At 44.3% G+C, this 21,219-nt stretch overlaps 1 protein-coding gene across 1 annotated transcript in view; it reads left to right on the top strand.

The window, feature by feature from the left end:
- PAPPA (pappalysin 1) overlaps positions 1-21,219 on the top strand; it is a 2,238,202-nt gene that overhangs the window by 1,134,980 nt on the left and 1,082,003 nt on the right. Inside the window, exon 6 of the mRNA XM_069609668.1 lies at positions 13,632-13,753. Within this exon, the coding sequence (XP_069465769.1) occupies positions 13,632-13,753 (122 nt within the window). The remainder of the gene's footprint in view (positions 1-13,631; positions 13,754-21,219) is intronic.

Raw genomic sequence — 21,219 nt, 5'->3', positions numbered from 1 at the left:
GTCATTTTTTCTGCGACTGCTATGTCCCAGCATTTTGTCCACCACATGGGGATTGCCGGACCTTCGGGGTGTTTCCACAGTCTAGCTACCGAGATTATTGTAGATGAGAGCATAGTTCAGCTAGGCGGCCAGTCATTGGAAATTGCCCTTCTCCCGTAGCTCACAACAGGACTTTTCCTGGGTTCCATGGGATTGTCAACCCTGTGATTAGTCAGACGTGTTCTAGTATTTCTTTCCAAAATTGTGTTGTCTTCGGACATGACCATAAGAGATGAAACAAGGTGCCTGTGGCTGGACAGCCTCTCCAGCAGTGTGATGGGATTGCTGGGTTGCTTTTCTTTAGAATCTCTGGTGTCAAATACCACCTGTAGCACGCTTTGAATGCTCCCTCTTTATTTGTGACACATTTTGAGCTCTTGTGCATTTGTGTACAGATTCGGCCCCATTCCTTAATGCCCAATTATTTTCCTATGTCCTCTTCCCATTTCTGTATATAGGTTTCTTTTTTGTTGGGATAGTTTTGTCTAATAGTCTGTATATGGTGGATATCTTGCCTTTAGGGGTGTTCACAGTTAGGTTGTGTTCTAGCGCTGTTAGTTCCCTGCCCCTGTGTGCTTTTATATTGCTTTGGGATAACCAGTGCCTTAGCTGCGCGTAGTGGAATCCTTCAGTTTCTGGCACCCGGAATTTGGTTATACATGCTTCAAATGTTAGTGGGGTGCCGTTGGAGAGGAAATCCGATATCTGGGGTGTTGTACATTTTTGGCAATTTATTAGGTGTAAATATCTCGACTAATTGTATCTGTTCATTAATTTATTGTGATTAATTTATGGAATGAACTATGGTTTGAATTTATAAGTAAGACTTTTAATCTATTTCATTGAATTTTAGAATATGATGTGATATGAAATGAATTAGTAAGTATATTATTGTTGTCATTGATTGTATGCAGGTATGAGGTTTGATATGGACCAATTTGCAAAATAAATAAATAAGTATTGGACCTGCATGCCCCCTGTTTGGAACGCCTCTGTGCTGGGCACTGGTGTGATGCGTGTGTTGCATGTGAAACTCTTACTTCCAGGGACCTACAAAACGATCTTCAGTGCTGGAGGGAGATTTCATTCTACACCCCATGCAGAACATTTGAAGAATTAACACAGTAGGAAGACTCGGTTCATCGAGGTAAGTGGATCTTTGTTTTTAGGGTTTCTCACCTTTGAGGAGTTGGTCCTGCACACCTTTGGCACAGTCTTCTCACCATACCAGGAGTACCCCGAGTGCTTTAACTACCGGCGCCGCTCTAAAGGGTATAAAGGCTCTAGTGGGGGGCTGAAGCCCAAGGCAGCGCTTAAAAATCCATAAATTAAAAAAAGTTCATCAAAGAAAGGAACCAAATTTTAATCAATGCAAGACACATTTTGGTGGAAATATAAAAAATATGGAATAATCAATAAGGTTATGATATTTTCTAACATGAACCAATTTAATACAAATACTATAGGAAGAAAATGTAAGACATGGAACAATTGAAGGATAATAAGAAATTATTAACACACAAAGTATCGTGGAGTATTTTTGAATGAGCACATTCAATTGATCTCTCAGAAATGGTTGTGTAAGTGCAAGTTTTCATCATTAATGTCTATGATGTTTTTGGAGACAGAGTATCAGCTCTGTAAATCCATAAAATAACAAAGAGTAACAGAGCAGAATTAGACATAACCTGTTATTTGTGGTTACTTTTCATCTTAAACAACCTTAGTAACAGGAGACTTGCAATCAGTGGGACTCTATACCAGTCCATTCTCACCTGAGGGGAGCTCTTCTTTGGTGGCAACAGTAACAGACCTCACAGGGGGCAGCCTCTTGGGGCGGTCTGCTCACTCGGTTGTGAGTACCACTGACTAATCGCTGTAGGGGTACAACATTACTTTAGAGGGGATCTCTTTCCTCTGCTTATGCCCAGGAAATGATCTTTCACTTCACACAGTCTGGAACTCAGTAATTTCCAATCTGATTAGGGCATTTCACCCTCAGGTATGAGATCTTAAGAGTTTTGTTGCCTACCAATACCTCTGTTCAGGTGGGCCATGGAGCACAACATCTTCCTGATAGCGTCTCGCTTCCTGTGAGATCAGAACATGCGGGAGATCTGAACACGCAAGCACACAGATTCAGCAGGCTCAATGGAGGGAACCCCAGAGTGGAAGATCAATCCATCCAAACTTCTGTAGGTCTTTGCTCACTGCGAGTCTCCTGCAGTAGACCTCTTTGTCACATAGAAAAACTCCTAGTGTTCCCTTGTGTGCATCGTGGATGGGCCTCGGCCTGGGGTCTCTCTGAAGTGCATTTGAAATTGATTGGAACAACAGAACCTACCACATCTTTCCTCCCACTCCTCTTCTCCAGAGGGTGATCACCAAATTCAAGGTGTTGCACATGTGCTCACTGATATTAGTTGCCTCTTTCTGTCTAGTTAGGGCTTGTTTCTCTGATCTCCTCTGCATTGTCATAGAAGGCCCAATTTTATTTCTGCCAGTCCGGGACCTTCTTTCAACGGAAGAGGGTGGAGTTGTTCTCCGCCCCTGCCCTCGATCTTAGCAGCCTGGTTCCTGAAGAGTTTATTTTGGCATCTTTAGGGGGATCTCAGGAGAACATGTTCATCATTTTGACCGGCAGAAAATTGTCCACACATTCCTAATATCAGAGCAGATTTTGCCATTGGGCTTTAGATAAGACATTTATTTATTTATTATTTATTATTCATAAAGCGCGCATCAGCCCAGGGGCACCGTTTTAAACCCTCTTATTTGGCAACTTGATGACGCCTTTTCTTTCTTACCTCCTGTCTCGAAGTGGAGTGCAGGTTCATACTTTGAGACCTTACTCTTTTGGCCTTAGGGGCATGTTCACATTCAGATGAGGTGATTTTCTCCTCAGCAAATCCTATAGTTGTAAGACGTTTAGGTTTGCTCATGCTTTCTCCACCAGTCAAGAGAACTAACCCGGTTTTGGACATAAATGTAGTTCTGTCGCTTTAGCTCACAGAACTATTGAGCACATGACCTCAGTGGACATCAAGTTAGTTACATGGAAGACAGTACTTCTGCTTGCGCTCATGTCTGCTAGAAGAGTCTGCAACATTCAGGCCTTTTCTTCTTCAGAACTTATTACTATCTTTCACATGGACAGGGTAGTTTTGCAGATGCTTTCCTCCTTTCTTCCTAAGGTTGTCTCATCGTTCCACATAAATCAGCAAGGTTATCTCCCTGCCTTCTTTCCATCATCTTCTTCAATGGTTGTAGAAATCCTTTATTATCTGGAATTGCGCAACAGTTCTAAATTGCTTGTACCAATGCCTCCCGATAATTGGAAGCTCTATTTGTGTCCTTTGGTTGTTCATTTCCAGGCTATCAAGCTTCAAAAGCTTCTATTGCTTGGTTGATGGGTGCTGTAATCTGGAAACCAACAAAACACAGAATAAATGGGCTCATTATGAGTATGGCGTTGCAGGAACAAAGTGGCGGTAACAGAATTATCGCCACTTTTCCAACTCTGGCATAATACAAGGATGGCCCTGGAGTGGGTGATACATCTCCAGCAGCATACTGGAGATAAATCCTCCCACTTTCCACCCAAACAAATCAGCAAAATCTGCCTTAATTCCTCCAAAATCCCCAATGGAGTTTTATGGACTCCAAATGGGGATTTACACCGTCACCAGCACTTGTAATCTGGCAGTAAATCCGCCATACCAAGTGGCGGTAACGGTAAATCCATTGGGCGGTTTTCCGGTGGATTTATTGTTGGAATACCTCCCAACTTGTAATGAAGCCCAAAATTCTCTCTGTACGCTTGCACGCTCATTCTGTTATGGCTAAGGCCACAGCTGGTGTCTTTCAGAAGCAGATGTCATGTGATGTGTTCACTACAGCAGCCACCTGGTCTGTTACCTCTGCTTTTTGCAGTTATTACTGAATGGAAGGTTGCTCTGATGCAGCTTTCGGCCAAGTAGCACTGAGAAATCCTTTTCTCCTACACTAGATGAGTTTCCTTCTGCCTTTGAATTGTATGTGCTGTGAAATCACCCATACTGTATGGAATGAATGGGACGGATTTAGGAGTAAGAAAAGTTAGTAATCTTATTGACTACTGTACTCCTAGTCCATAGTCCGCTTTCCACCATATGATCCTCCCACAGCCTCCATAATTGAGTGAGCGCAGGCCTTCAGATGTGAGGCGCAAAAAAAGGAAGCTGTCAGTAGGCGTGGGAAAGTGGGGTGGGGCCTCTCTCAGATGCTTTGCCCAAGGCAGCCTTCAAAATGTATTGGTGAAAGCACTCTTGCAGTCCAAAAGGCTTCAGTCTCGTCTCCTTTGGGGGACGCCCATACAGTATGGAGGACAGAGGACTATGGACTAGGAGTAGAGTAGTCGCTACGGTTGGTAACTTTTTCTGTCCTCTGTGATTCATAAACTATTTGAACCTATGGCTTCTATGGACCTTCAACTGGTGACATGGAAAATGGTATTCATGGGAGAAATGATATCCGCTTTTGGCGGTTAGGTGAATTATAGGCTCTTTCGAAGGGATTGTGTCCTCCGACGTATTCCTTATCTTGATAGATTCACTTCCAGCTTGCTGGCCACTGAACATTTTTTCAGTAGAGGGCGCTGCGCATCGACGTCTCTCGAGTTGGTGTCCCTCGACAGCCTCCATATCGGTGCCAACGTCATCATGCGTATAAATAGACTCGAACAGCGTCCGTTGCTCAATTCCGTTTTTCTGCGCTTCGTGGGCCTCAGAATCGTGTTGCTCAGTTAGTTATTCAAGTATATTCTACTTATTCCTCAAGTATATCTTACTCTTGTCGATGGCTTCCTCATCTGAACCGTCGACCCCACGGTCCGGCTTCAAAAGGTGTCGAGATTGTGGAAAGAAAATGTCATTGACAGATCCTCACAGGATCTGTTTGTGGTGCCTGGGATCGGAACACCATTGTTCGGAATGCGAGGACTGCATGTCCATGACGGCAAAAGCCTTGAAGGAGCGTAAGGGCAAGCTCGAAAGAGGTAAGACGGTTAAAACTTCTACTCCTATGAAAGTTTCCTTGGCCGAGTCGAGACATTCATCTCCTCACCGTCACAGGAAACATTCTCCTTAGGGATCTCGAAGCAGTTCCCATCACTCTTCGAGATCCAAACATTCGAAAAAGTGACGTCGAAGATCTCCTCTTCTTCGTCTTCCTCTGTTTCCCCGGAAAGGGTCACCTGCCCCACAAAACACAGCTCTCCAGCTAAGTGGGAGGAATTCTGAAAAAAGATGCTTAGCGCCTTCGAGAAAGCGGCCTCGACCCCCTCGGAGATGGCTAAAGGTGATACCCTGGGTGAAAGACCCAAAAAATCGAAACGCTGCGAGTCGTTGCACCCGGCGAAAGAAACTGCCCGAGAGCGTCACAAACCCTCGAGCAAAGGCAGTAAAACTGCGTCATCGACGCCATCGTCGAAGGCCCCTTCGACTCATAAATCTGCATCATCGACGCCATTATCGAAGGGCCCATTGACGCATAGGTTGGTCGAATCGGCGCCGTCCTCGAAGCCGATGTCGACGCCGATAAAGGATAAACCTACGACTGTCACTACTTCACAGTCAGTAGTCATACCGAGGGCTTCCACCATGACCTTGAGAATGTCGTCGATAACCTCGACGGCTCCGAGAAGGATTCTGATCCTCTTGAGTTTTTCGAGGTCGCTGCATACATTTTCGATGCCTTTTTCGGTTTCTTCGAAAGCCTTTGACTTCCGCGTCGACAACATTGACGTTTTCTCAACAGGTCACTGCAAACCTTGACCCCTCTGCTTTAGAAATGGGTTTTAAGCCTTTTCCAAGGTCAAATTATTTTAGAGCCTTGTCCTCTATTTATGTAGAAGGGGAGGATTCTGATCAGGACAGACCTTTTGGGTTGCAGAGAACTACAACACCTGTACCAGAGGAATTTATCTCTGAAGATAATAGTTTGAAAGACCTTCAAGAATCCTTGCATGATGCAAGTGGGTTAGATACTTCCCCTGAAGTAGAAATTGCCAAACCAGACCCAGGGGAACATGCTGAGACCCCTTACAGAACTTTAATGGCCAGAATAATAGGATTCATGGGCTGGTCTACACCTTCACCTGCTTTTCAACAAGATGATTTTACAGACATCTTAATAAAAGGCCCACAGGAAGATCCTGTGGTTCCATTTCATACTGCATTACAGAGGAAAATATCGACCAACTGGGAAACTCCTGAGGTTATCCCGGCAGTTAACAAGAAGCTATCTGCCAAATATAGGGTATCTACTTCTGACCCTGAATATTTGTCTAAACATCCAACTCCAGAGAGTCTGGTTGTTCAAGCAGCAACTTCATCGAACAGTAGATCTGCATACCCTACTGTTCCACAGGACAGGGATGATAGGAGATTTGACGCTATGTCAAAAAAGGTCTTTTCTGCGTGTAGCATGGTACTTAAATCCATTAATGCTACTTGTACGCTCGTAAGATTCAGCAATACACTTTTGGAGTGTGCTTCATCAACGGCTGACTGCCTCCCGGAAGGAGAAGAAAGGGAAGCTTTTCTAAACATCATTAAAGATGGTATAGATGCGAATCCCTTCAAACTGGCATTGATTCTGCTGACAGTATCAGCAGGGCCATGGCGGCAATTACTACATTCCGCAGAGTTGCGTGGTTGCGAAAGTCTGGTTTTGCTCCAGATGTACAGGCCAGACTTTTGAATATGCCCTTTGACGGCTCTTCTTTATTTGGTAAGAAAGCTGATGACAGCCTAGAGAAGTTAGACATCCAAGGCAGCAGCAAAATCCCTTGGAGCTGCAATCCGCCAAACTCCCTATCGCCCCCCAGGTACCTCTTGGAGAGGTAGGTCCTTTCGTTTTTATTCTGCATTCGGAAAAGGCAGAGGACAGCCGGCTCAAAGAGGCCAAAAGAAATTCACCCGAGGTGGACGGGTTAAAAGTACAAAAGCCGCAGCAGGTGCCTCTTTACCCTCGGCATCTGCATCAGCCGCCTCTAAACCACTGTGAGGACTCTCCTCAAAAGACACCTGTAGGGGGCAGGTTAACTCAACATTGACGGAATGGCAGGCTATTACGTCAGATGCTTGGGCATTGGAGACAGTTGCCCAAGGTTACTGCCTGCCTTTTCTACGCACCCCTCAGAGTCATCCACCGGGGAACAACTCTTTGAAGTTTCCAGATCTCCTTTTGCAGGAGATTCTAGACCTGCTGGAGAAAGGTGCCTTAGAACCGGTACCTGTAGCGGAAAGGAACAAGGGTTGGTATTCCCCCTACTTCTTGATACCGAAGAAGGACGGAGAACTGAGACCCATCTTGGACTTACGAGAATTGAACAAATTCCTCAGAAAGGACAAGTTAAAGATGGTAACTCTCTCTCAGATCCTTCAGGCCCTCCAGCTTCAGGACTGGCTGGTATCTCTAGACCTTCAGGATGCTTATTTCCATGTGCCAATCCATCTCAAACACAGGAAATACCTGAGGTTCGCAATTGGCAACTCTCACTATCATTTTCGAGTTCTGCCATTTGGGCTGACCTCCGCCCGAGCGTCTTCACCAAGCTAATGTCGATAGTGGCTGCAAGTCTAAGGAGGGAAGGGATCCACGTCTACCCCTACCTAGACGATTGGTTGATCAGAGCAGTATCTTCGGGACAAGCTCAGATCCTACTAGATTATGTCTGCTACTTTCTTCACAAACTGGGCTTCTCCCTCAATTTGAAGAAGTCACAGATGATACCATCACAGAGACTCCAGTACATCGGAGCGGTCCTGGACACTTCCCTGGGGAAAGCCTCGCCACCAAAGGTGAGGGCTCAAGATATTCTGCAGATGGTCACCAAGTTTCAAAATGCCCAACGTCTTCCAGCCTTCGACTTTTTGAGGTTGCTAGGCCTCATGGCATCCTGCATCTTCCTTGTGCCAGACGCTCGCCTGAGAATGAGATCTCTCCAGTGGGCACTAAGAACTCAATCGTCGCAATTCTCATGAAAAATGACAGATCTCCTTCAGGTTCCGGACAAAGTGGCTCGAGACCTTCAGTGGTGGGCCTGTCGGGAGAACATTTTGAAAGGAGAACTGTTTTGGCAACCATGGCCGGAGATAACAGTAGTCACGGATGCCTCACTCACGGGATGGGGAGCCCATGCCAACGACTTGACCATCAGCGGTCGTTGGTCTCCATCGGAGTCCAGACTACATATCAACCTGTTGGAGCTGAGAGCTATCAGACTAGCGCTGAAGGCTTTTCTGCCATCTGTACAAAGGAAAAATGTCCTAATAATGACGGACAATACAGTGGCCATGCACTACCTCAACAAAAGAGGAGGCATAGGATCACTGCCATTCTGCAGAGAGGCGATGCAGCTCTGGTTTTGGGCAATTTAAGAAGGAATCTCTCTATCGCAGTTCACTTAGCCGGAGAGAAGAACTTGACAGCGGACGCTCTGAGCAGGCAGAGCACAGTCTCTCACGAGTGGGAGATGGCTCAGGAAGTCCTTCAAGAGATCTTCGCCCTTTGGGGAACCCCTCAAGTGGATCTGTTCGCCACCAGTATCAACAGGAAGTGCGATCAGTTTTGTTCAAGGGAATTTCCCCCGAGAGGAGCTCTAGGGGACGTGTTCGTAGTGGACTGGGAGTTTCCACCTCTGTACGCGTTTCCTCCAGTCCCTGTCATTCCTCAGATGATCAGGAGGTTGAGAAGATTCCGGAAGACTATGATCCTAATTGCCCCAGACTGGGCCAGCAGAACGTGGTACCCAGACCTTCTGGAAATGTCCATCTGCCCTCCGATTCGTCTTCCACACAGGGAGGATCTTCTCTCAAAGAAGAGAGGTCAGGTTCTCCATCCAGACATCAGAACCCTCAACCTTGGTTTCTGGAAGGTTGAGATACAAGGGTTGGGACCTCCCAGGTGACGTCATGGAGGCGTTGCTTTCAGCCAGAAGGCCAGCAACAAAGACTTTATACCGCTGCCGTTGGAACAAATTTTGCAGCTGGTGTAGAGAAAAGAATATTGAACCCTTTTCATGTGGTACATCAATGGTGTTATCTTTTCTACTCTATTTGGCGAATTCAGGTCTTCAAGTTGGTACGATCAAGGGCTACCTCGCAGCGCTATCGATCTTCAAGCACACTGCAGAGGAGCTATCATATTTCAAATTACCCTTAGTAATACAATTTCTGAAGGGGTTAACTAATGTCTATCCCCCGAGACCGTTCCAAGTTCCCTTATGTGACTTAAATTTAGTCTTAAATTTCCTGATGGGTACTCCTTTTGAACCACTCCACTCTTGTTCGTTAAGATTTCTCACCCTTAAACCTGTCTTATTAGTGGCTTTGACATCTTCCAGGAGGGTGAGCAAATTACAAGCCCTATCTTGTAAACCCCCTCACACAATTTTTCACAAAGACAAAGTTGTCCTGCAAGTGAAGCCTAATTTCCTCCCAAAGGTGGTTTATGAATTCCACATCACTCAGAAGATAACCTTTCCCTCATTCTATCCTCCTCCCCATCCCGGGAAAGAGGAAGAGCGGCTACATAGGCTGGATCCAAGGCAAGCCTTGAGTTTTTATATCAGCAGACTTGCTAGGATTAGGCAAGCACACCAACTGTTCATAGGTTACACAGGGCACACATTAGGATTGCCCATCACAAAACACACCATTTCCAGATGGATTATTTTAGCCATTCTAGAATGTTACAAACTGGCAGGGAAAGAGCCCCCTCAAAATCTTAGGGCTCATTCAACCAGGGGTATCGCAGCCTCTTGGGCCCTCCAAACAGTGGTACCGATTCGAGACATATGTGCGGCTGCCACATAGTCATCCGCACATACCTTTACAAAATTCTACAATTTGGATTCCTCCTCTAGCCAAGAGACTAGATTTGGCAAAGCTGTGTTACACTCTGTTCACTCTTAAAGGGGAATATGGCAATTTTACTCCCTCCTCTGTTTACACACCACTGCTATGGGAGTCTATCAAGATAAGGAATACATCGGAGGACGCAATCCCTTCGAAGAACAAGTTACTTCTTACCTGGTAACGTTCTTTCGATGGGATGTTCCTCTGACGTATTCCTTATCGCCCCTCCCATCCATCCCCTCAGTAAAACTTCCCTTGTGGTTGCAGCTTACGCTCCTTCAAGGTCAATAACCAATTCATGCACAGCTAATTTCAAGCTTCAAAACGGAACTGAGCAACGGACGCTGCGCGAGTCTATTTATACGCATGATGATGTCGGTGCCGATACGGAGGCTGTCGAGGGACACCAACTCGAGGGATGTCGACGCGCAGCGCCCTCTATTGAAAATATTTTCCAAGGCCAGCAAGCTGGAAGTGAATCTATCAAGATAAGGAATACGTCGGAGGAACATCCCATCGAAAGAACGTTACCAGGTAAGAAGTAACTTGTTCTTCTCTCGAAGGCCCTTTACTGATGTTCTAAAAAGACAAAGGCCCTCATTACAACCTCGGCGGTAGCCATGCCGCTATTGGCGGCATGGCTGCAGCCGAAATCGCGTCCGGGTCCACAGAATGAGGAATTACCGAGCCATTCCGTGTTCGAGAGGCCCGGTAATTCCTCCCTCCAAGGACCCGGACCCGGTCCTTCCCCATTCCCATTTCAGCCCCTATAGGGCTGAATGGGAATGGGAGAGGGAGCAAACAACGGGCCATTACGAGTTGGCCCGTTGTTTGCTCCCTCTTCCCCTCGCGGGACCCGGTAAGCACGCCTGGTTGGACCAGGCGTTACTTCCTGGGTCCCGCAAGGGGAACTTGTAATGAGGCAGTACGGGGTAAACGGCGCTGGCACCTTTTACGGAGCCGTTAACCCCGTACCGCCAGGATCGTAATGAGGTCCAAAGTGTTGTTGAGCACTCACCGTTCTTTCTTACTACATCAATACATCTCTTTATTATTTCCCTTTCCAAGCCCTCTATCAGATTCTCAAAGAATTCTCCCATAATCCTTCTGTGAGTAGGGTTCTCATGTTCAAATTCATTTTCACTGAAATCTGAAAACCTCTGAGGCTTTTATAGGACGATGGACAGTATTTTGCATCCTGGAGTTTTATAATATCAGGAATTGTGCTCCTCCCAAGGGTGTGCATGCTCATCTGGTCAGCGCTAAGGCATGTTTGATTGTCCTCCAGAGACATGTTCCTTGGACCACATTTGCAAGGCAGAAGCTACATTGGCAACACGCCCCACACCATTTGTAAACCTTAGTCATTGGGCTCCATTTCTAAAGTGGCTGCTCAATTAGGTCAGGCTGTACATAGGGACATTTATTATTGAGCTTGTGCCAACAGTTCCATTCTCTATTCTCAGTTATCAGTGTTCTCCTATCACCATCATTGTATTTTCGGGTGTTTTGTATTCTCTCTTAGGTATGGAGTAAAGGAAGCGAGACAAAGTGGAAAGTACCCCCCATAATGACATTGTACTTCCAATGCATAGTTTCCTTTCCTCCATTGAACCCTTCCTCTGTTTCCTTTAAGAGTACAGTTCTCACACTGATATAATAACTGGTGGTTCGTTGAGTAGTATGCATTAGGAAGGATCCTATTAGGGTTGAGGTTGCTTACACACAGCTTTTTGTTTAAGTTAATGTTGCTGTACAACATGCTCTTGTGCTGTTCCCCCTTCCTCGGGGTGACGTCAGATAAGTATAGAGTAGAGTGGGCTATGGACTAAGATTACATTAGTCAATGCAGTAAGTAATTTAACTGTTCTTTCCGTATAGTCTATACAGCCTACTGGAACATTACTTTACCTCCTTTGGCATCCAAGCATGCACTGGTGTGGTGTTTCTCTCCTTAAGATTTAAATATAGCACTGTATAATAAGAACACTCTAATACTAATCATGTTCTTTTTGGAGTGCTCTCCGTTACAATTTAAGTTTAATGTAAAATCTCACTTAACTATGAGATTATCCTCTCACAGGTTGAACATTGATCTGAGAAACCTGAAAACAAGCAGTCATCACCTTACAATTTCAACTAAGGAAGGGGTAATGTCACTGATTGCTTTCTCTAGTGGCATGTCTTGGTTTTTGTCGCCTTCTCTAAGATTTAAATGTATATAACTACCCAGCTCCAAGCCAAGCCCCGGCTCTTGTGCCCTCTGCTTAGTTTGAGTTTGGTGGTGGCTTATTACTTCACTCACTTGTTTCTCATGATGCACTTTTTGATGGCCCCAAGGTGGTTATCGCTAAGGAGCTCACTGCAGTTCCTAACCTCAACTGTACACAAAGTGTGGGGTTCTTGCTCTGATTTGAAGTGGGAGTTTTGATCCTTTTTGCTCCCCGCCATCCCCACCATCCTCGTGCTTTTTCAACTTATGCTTTCAGTAGCTCTAAAATTACTGTAGTCCATCTTTATGCTTTTGGGATAGAGATCCTGTTGATTCCACTATTCTCCTGTTATAGGTATGTCAAACACAGGACCCACAGCATCTGCTGCATCATATACCAGTGTGCATCCATCTTGAACGGTCTCAAAAGCCATATCTTAGGGTATGAGGCAATTAATTCTACAGGATGCTTTTGGCAGCTTCATCTGTTAGAATCCTAACTTCATATTACACACTTGGCCATAAAACGCCTTCAACCTCAACTCTTTCGCCTCATAGAGAGACTTGCTTTGAGCCTATTTCCACTATATTGATATTTGATATGCTCCCCATGCAGTTGTACTCTTAACTTTTATATTTTCGACATGCTCCCTGTGCAGTTGTTTTCTCAACATTTATGTCTCTGACTCACATGGTTTGTGTGCAATTGATTTCAGTGGATTTCTCAGAAAAAGATCTATTATCACGTTTCTGTGTTCTACACAATTCACTAAGCTTTCCTTGGACAAATTCTACAGTCTAAAACCATTATCAACCTGTCATGAGCATTGTTATACTGTTATATTGACATCTACTGGAGACTTTCACGGGTAGGTATGTTTTCCCACCTATTCTCCAACACTCTTATTAATGGGATGCAGTGCCTTCTCATGGGTGAAACCTGAAACATGGTGTTGACAAAGCTAGACCAAACCATGGTCTCCTTATTCCTCCAGAGGTCACACTTGGTAGTGCCCATCCAACCATGTCAGCTCCCGCTCGCTGTGGGCAGAATGTCCACTCAGTGCCCTACATTTGGAAGAGGGACAAAAACTATTTGGTAACTACCAACAAAGAGAACGCTACATAACTCCATCTCCAGCCACAGTGGGACGGAATCCAATTGTAGCATGGTCTGTGCTTTTGTGCCTGATTCCAGGTTGGGCATTGACTGCTTTTGCACACAGCAGGTGATTTCTGACTTACTTCTTCTGACTGACTTCAGGTAATTGCACTGTGGACTGCAAAACAAGTCAAATGCAATCTGATTTGACCAAAGAAACCGATAAAACGATGTGAAAATGACAGTGTATTCAGGAATTTACAAGTATGTTATGCTACGCATTTTTTATAAAATCATTTGAGTCGTTTTCACTGTTTTTGACAACTTGTCAACTGTTACTAAGTTGATGCCTTCTCTTGTTTTCCTGGCTTCCTAGAGAAGTGGGATCAGCATGTGAGCTGTGTCTGGAGGGAAGGGTCCTCGTGCAGTATGCCGTAAATGCCTCATCCCCAATGCCCTGTAACCCATCTGGACACTGGAGCCCACGTGAAGCAGAAGGTAGGCACTGGATGTGGGAGGGACACGAGATATGTGAAGCTCAGTGAAGAAGGCAAAAAGGGCAAACTTTGACCAAAAGCATACGTTGTGAAGTATCACTAATGGATCAATGTTGTATTTCTGAACCACACGTCAGTATTCATTGCTACTATGAATTCTATATTTTATGCAGCGAATAACTCTTCCTTTTAACACATTTCATTATTAATTTGATCACTGTTTAGTAAAATAAATGTTTTGCTTTTGATCTATGACACATTTTGATTGAAATCTTTGTGCAAAGTGTTGTAAAAAGCAACATAACATGTTTAAGCTGTTTGTTAGTGTGCACACTGCATAGAGATGCAATTTACCTTTTGAGAATTTAGTCTAGCAGTTTAGACGGAGGAGGCTCCACCCTGGATGTGATTAATACACCGAAGAATTATCATCACAAATGATCATTTAAAGAGAGGATACATTTCAATCGACATGTGCATGGTTTGGTGTATATTAGGAACTAAGTGCCAATGACGGACAGTGACAAATGTGCAATGGACAGCGCTTTAAAGGAAAGATGGCTTAACATATTGTTCCTCAAAGTGGCAGAGAAGTGTGTAGTCTGGCTTGCAGAAAGAAAAGGGACCATATTGCAGCAACTATACATTAACAAGGATTTGGTCGACATACCTCTATTACAGTGAATTCAGCTGTAATGATGAAAATGAATCCCTGGCTAATCACACCTTCCTTGCACCAAAACATCCAGCACAAACATCATGATCTTCCATTTGATGGTAAGACACTTAAAGCTCTTTCAACAAGCAAAGACTAAACGGTTTAACAGAGATAGCCACTGTGAAAATCCCTTAATTTCATCTGGTCCATTTTGAACCCCACCATGAAGACAGGCTTCATTACAAGTTTGGCGGTGTGCTGAAAAAAAGTGTCAGTAATTCAATGACTGTCACTTTTTTTGGCAGTAATGGAATTACCACTGATTTTCTTGCAAAGCCAAATGATAGGTTTTGGCAGATTTACCAGCAGCAGCATTACCACACAGAAAATCTGCTGATTTCTGAAGGAAAAGTGCAGATTTAAATCCTTCACTTTACCTCAAAAAATGTGCGGATTTACTGCAGAATAATACCACCAGCAGTAAATCTGTCATAAATACCCATGGAGTCCTATGGACTCCAGAAATGGGGAATTACACCGACCTACCACCACTTGTATACCCATGGTAAACCTATGCGACCAAGTGGCAGTAACCGTAAATGATTTTAGCGATAATTTGGCTGAATTAATACTAAATTACTGTCAAACTCATAATTAGGCCATGTATCTGTTCTGTGAGGCCTTTAAGAACTATGAAGCTCAGCCAGGACTAATACCTAAATCTGCCGACAGCAGTTCAAAGACGCGCAGGTTCCATTCAAAGGAACACATTATACTTGAAATAATAAAATAGGAGCATTCTCTCGCTCTTTCACCAGTTCCACAGTCCTCATCTCCAAAGTTTCATAAATCCTCTTCAGATCTGCATCAAGAACTGCATATACTTTTTCAACTGCATACAATAGAGCCAGTTCTGGAACATCAAAATGGCCTTGAGTTTTAATCCGGATACTTTGTGGTTCCCAAAATGAGTGGGAGGCTCAAACTAGATCTTTTCAATCTAATCTAATGTATGTCTTTGTACATTTACCACATGATAACTTTGGCTAAAATGTTTGCACAGAGACTGGATGTGCTCTGTTGATCTCCAGGATGTGTCTTTTCACATGCTGGTAATGAATGAGCACAAAGATTGTGATTTACAATAGAAAAAGTATATTATATTTTCCGATGCATGCTTTTCCAGCACAGACTTATGCTCCAAAAGTCTTCCTGAAAGTCTACCTGTAGTAATAGTGCATCCATGCAAGTGGGGTGTTCATCTTTACCTCTATCTGCAAGACAGAATGATTCAGGCTAATCTTCCAACTAAGTCCAGCGCAGTCTAGAGAAAGTGTGCCAAACCCTAGTGGGCATAGAATTTTCCATATGCATCCCGAAGTCAATTACATGCCCTACACTGAAAATGTAGTTAATCAGAGCATTCCTCAACTATTTTCAAGGTAACAGTATTTCAAATGGATTGTGTCCTCCCAACATATTCCTCATCTTAGAAATTCGTATCTTCAGCCTTGCTGCTTCGGCAAAATAATTCTCCACCAGAGGGCGCTGTGCTCGAGGTTGCATCGCCAATGTCCCTCTGAGGCTCGAGCCACGCCCGTTGGCTACAGTTCCGTTTTTCGATAGCTTTTGCTTCGTGTCTTGAAAACGGCACTTCAGTTCTTCGAACTATGTTTTCCCCATCGAATCATTGCAAGCCCAAGACTGGCTTTAAAAAATGCAAGAAATGCTGGAAGAAGATGTCAATCACTGACCCCGAGTTTGCCTCTTGTGCTTGGGTCCGGACCATCAGATTGACGATTGTGGTTCCTGTCAAGCAATGGCCAACAAAGCTCTCAAGGAATGGAGAGGTAAATTGGCGGTGGGGGAGGAATCCTCGAAGTCTTCTTCGAGAAAAAAGACAGACTCAACTGTGTTGAGTGTTAAATTGTGACACAAGTCTAAGAAATCTAGGTCGAGGAGTCGGTCTAGGAAGTCTTCTTCTTCAAAAAAAAAATGAAGAGAAGACGTCACCGATCTTCTTCGTCCTCTTCTTCGTCTTCGTCCGATACAGGGGTTATCACCTGCCCTTCAAAGCATGATTCCCCTAGAAAGTGGGAGGCTTTTAGAGCCTAGATGATGAGAATCTTTGAGAATGTGTCCCAGACCCCCTCGAAGAAATCTCGTGAGGACCATGCCCCAGCTCATTCTAAAAGTGACAGAGGGAGGTCAAAGACCAAACGGTCAAAATCCGACGAAAATCGCAGAGGGTGTCATCGAGGAAAAGCTCTCTGATACCTAGTAATCACGCCTACCAGTGCATAAACTGGAGGCAATACCCGACAAAATGGCACCAAGGGCCCAACCACCATGTAAGGCGGTGTCAAAGGTTTCCTCGAAGCCCCGGTCTAAGAAATACTCGACTCCACTATCAAAGGCATCAACAAGTGTTGAGGGCTCCTTTGACTGTGACAAAGCCTGCATCGATAACGTCGACGCCATCAACACCTTAGTCGAAGTCAACACTAATTCTGGCACCTAAATCGACTTCTTTGTCGAAGCCAAAGTCTAGGCCCATTGACTCACCAAGTAAAAGGTTTCATCCTGAGTTTGGACAGGATTTTTTCAAATCTATGTCTTCCATTTTTTAGGAGCATTCCTCTGTAGAGGACATCTCTCCATCTGGTGTTAGGTTTGGGACAAAATATGTTCCTGGGGATTTGGTTGATCCTCATTCTAAGATGGCTGACTTTTATGAGTGTCTACAGACAGCAAGTGGTCTGGACACGCATCCTGAGTTGGATTTTGAAAGACCTGACTCTGCTGATCATGCAGACTCAGGATATAGGAGACTTATGAAAAAAGTGACAGAATTCATGGGGTGGAACAGAAGTTCCCCTATTTACCAGCAGGATGACATGGCAGACATTCTCTCTGAAGGTCCTCAAAAGGATCCTGTCCTTCCCTTTCACATAGCTATGGAAAACAGGGTGATGGCTGTATGGGAAGCCCCGGAATCAGGATCTGCAGTAAATAAAAAATCCACGAGCAAATACAGGCCCTCTTCTTCTGATCCTGAATACCTAATAAAACATCCGTCACCTGAAAGTTTAGTGGTCCAGGCAGCCACATCCACTTTACATTCGGCATACCCTACAATTCCCCCAGATAGGGATGACAAAAAGATTACTACATGGTCCTGCAAGATTTTTTCTTTGGGAAGCATGACATTAAAATCGACAGATGTAACTTGCACCCTTGCAAGATTCACATAAACCCTGTGGGATTGTATGACAACGGCGGCTGAATATATTCCTGATGGCGAGGAGCGAGAAGGCTTTCTTGCGATTGTGAATGATGGAAAGGAGGCTATGGGGGAATGCCTTCAATCAGGACTGGACACTGCTGACAGCATCAGTAGGTCCATGGCATCTAGCACAGTGCTATGCAGATTTGCGTGGATGAGGAAGTCGGGCTTCGCACTGGACGTGCAGGCCAGGCTACTTAATATGCCATTTGACGACTTGAAGTTGTTTGGCAGCAAGGCGGACGAAAGTTTAGAAAAGCTGCAGACTTCAAAAGCGGCAGCTAAGTCTCTTAGCACTTCTTCTATAAGGCAACCTCAACAACATTCCTACTCAGGCTCATCTTCCTGGAGGGGTCGTCCCTTTCGATTCTACTCCTCATTTGAGAGAGGGAAGGACAGGCTAGTCAAAAAGAACTGCAAAGAAAATGTCCTTGTGGTGGAAGAAGTGCTAGATCAGCCCCAGCAGCGGCAACTGTCCCCTCAGCCGCTTCTGCAGCCACCGCAAAGCCACTCTGAGGTCTTGACCCACAGAGGTGGGAGGCAGGATCTCTCAGCTTCTGAACGAATTCCGGGGCATTACTTCAGATGATCGGGCACTGGAAACAGCCTATAATTATCAGTGTTATGTTGATCACCCCTTTTACACACGGGGATGAGGGTGGATTTGTGCCACCTGGAAGGGAGCCAACCAGTATTAAGAATTTGTTGAAAAAGCTTAGACAGTGTCCTGGCCCAAAATTCCGGATCGGTTTTAAAAATAACATTTGTAAGTATATCCGGAGCAGGAACTCTGGAACCATTGAGGGACTTTATAATGAGTCTTATGTTATCGACCTCGAATCCCTGAGCAAATTCAATACTACGGCCCAATGGAATTAGAGCCTGACTAAACCCTGAATTATTATACAGTTCTAAAATAGCTTCCGTCCAGCCTACCATACTAATAACAATATTTTTTGCTACCAGTAGAATTATTGGCGAAGGAACGAAACAAAGACCAACATTTCCTATCGTCATTGCTGCGTAGCAATTGAAAAAGACCTTTGCAGTCAGCATTATTCTTGGAAAATGTATGATTCCCACGCCAATTTTTATGTCTGGTGCCCTCATGTGCCAGCATCTTCTTTTCATCTTCAAGATTATACAGCTTTGATTGCTTAATCCGTTTACAACATTTTCGATAACGTTTTTTCTCAGCATATACTACAATATTGAAAAATTACATGGAATCAATTGTAACAAAGAAATAGTCAAGCAATTTCTCACGTAAAGAAAGCAACAGATGGTCCATATGGATGTCATTCATATTAGGCTAGGCATACTCTGATGCATCATACATTGTAAACGATATTGGACAATGTCTCAATGTAGCAACTTGGATTCTAGGGAAGGATGCGCAGCATACAATAGTAGAAGTTTTATTCTGAATTTCTAAACAAGAGTGTTCTGCTGGGTGTACTAAACCCTAATCATATTACTTTGATTACACAAAGGAACCAACACTCGTGAGATAACTTGATGTTCAGTTAAAGAAAGGGAAGGGGGAGCTAGTTGCTTAGAGGCTGCTAGTGAGAGGTATTTCTGAAAAATAGCCCTTGCACATTGGGAGAAAGAGAGATCTATTATCAAGGTCAAGTTAAAGATGCGAGATGTCAGGGTTGAAAACACCATAAAACACAGTACCTGATTCCACAGATACAAGAATGGGCAGATTAATGTGTCCTTACTGTTCCGAAAAGGCACAAACAAGCATAGCGTCGGGAGAAGCATTCAGCAGGAAGCAGTGGGGAGCTGCAAGAAAATTAGTTTGTTACTGGCTCTGTCCTTACTGAAGAAACAGCGTGCAAACGCAAGAACAAAACATAAACCCAGAAACGTTTATTGAGAAACAGCATGAGTAAATTGTGTTAAGACAATGGGCCTCATTACGGGTTTAGATTACAAGTCGCGGTGTTGGTGTAAATCAACATTTTGTTTGAGTTCATAGGATTAAGTGGAGCATTTTTGCTGGAATGACCGCACCAGTGAATCCACTGAGGTAATTCAGGTGAAATTTGCCAGAAAGTTGTTGGGGTTACCTCCAGCTTATAGCTGGAGGTGAATCCTACAACTTTCTTTCAAAGTTTTAGTTGTGTGGTGCGGTAATATGGCGGTATGTGATAATACCGCAGCATTTTACCTGCACCACCCAACTTGTTATGCGCCCCATGTCATAGAACATGTACATTCAATGAAAAGAAATTAAAACTTTCAAATCTAACATTTCTTCCAATTACCCCTGCATTGTTTTTCACTGGGACAAGGTGGCACTTCCTAATTTCTGAACTTTCAATCATTACATTTAAGAGAGTTACTGCGCTGTACTTGTACTGAAAATGGGACTCAAGATCGGGCGGACCCTTAATTGTTGCGGTAACACCATTACTGCTGCATTTAAGCGCTACCGCCCAACTCGTGATCAGGCCCTGTGTTCTTTGCAGGCACAGTCCTTCATGCTTTTCACAACCATTCTTCTTTGGATTCTTCCGTCAGAAGAGATGTAGCCTTTAGGTAAGATGTTCTGCACAGCTTGTCTCCTTGAACCTAATTGCCAAATGCGTTCACCCCTCCCATAGTGTACATCTGTTTAATGTGGTTCCCAGCAAGGTTGGAAGGAGGGAAAGCAGGCCGAGAGAGAAAGGAAAACGACCTTCATGGAGATCCTGTCTCTCTTAGTCCTTGCTGTCCCTCCTTCTCAGTACACACCTGCGCATCCCCACAAGCAAATGCTTTTATTCAAACTTGTATGGTATGGGGGAAACATTGACTGAACACAGGCTCTGCATATAGGCTTTGGTCCGGCATGTCAGGGGCTATGGAGCATGAAGCACATTGTAAACCCCTTAAAGTGATAGCAGATCTTTTAGTAATGCTTCCGTACCCTGCCAAATGGTGTGGGTATATGCTGATCAATTTGTGAATGAGTGAGAGAGACTAAGCAAAACAGGGACTAAGAGAAAAGGAATCACCATGAAGGTCATTTTTCCAGATTACCACACTCTACTGTGCCTTCTCCAGGGACTTTCTACCGGAATTTGGTGTGTGAAAACACAGATTCGTATCTCTATTCCATCTAAATCTGCTACCAGTTTGCGTCCCCTATGTGCATCGTTATGTTGCTTCCAAGCTAGGTTAGCACTTTATTAAGTCCACCATACATTCATACATACATACATAGGAATACCAGTTGGGACCAACATTATCTAGAGATGTACAACAATGTATTTATTTAAATATTTTTATTTATTTGTGAAAATTAGTCTCCTAGCAGAGTTACCAACCACTCAGGATGCTAGGTGCCTTTATTCATCAGACAATGCCTGCTTTCCATTCTGATTGCTGAGGCCTCTACCTGTTTTCCTTGCCCCCACAGGGGCATTGGGGAAGCAGCAAGAAACTGAAAATGGGGTCAGCTCTAGACACACATTGCATACATCTGCAGTTATTAAGTTCTTCACCCTGGGATATTCATTGAATTCATAAA

The sequence above is a fragment of the Ambystoma mexicanum genome, chromosome 8 (assembly GCF_040938575.1).
Source record: "Ambystoma mexicanum isolate Mex_15411 chromosome 8, UKY_AmexF1_1, whole genome shotgun sequence".
Taxonomy (NCBI): domain Eukaryota; kingdom Metazoa; phylum Chordata; class Amphibia; order Caudata; family Ambystomatidae; genus Ambystoma; species Ambystoma mexicanum.
Note: the sequence above shows the minus strand (reverse complement) of the source record. Positions and strands in the feature narration are given on the sequence as shown.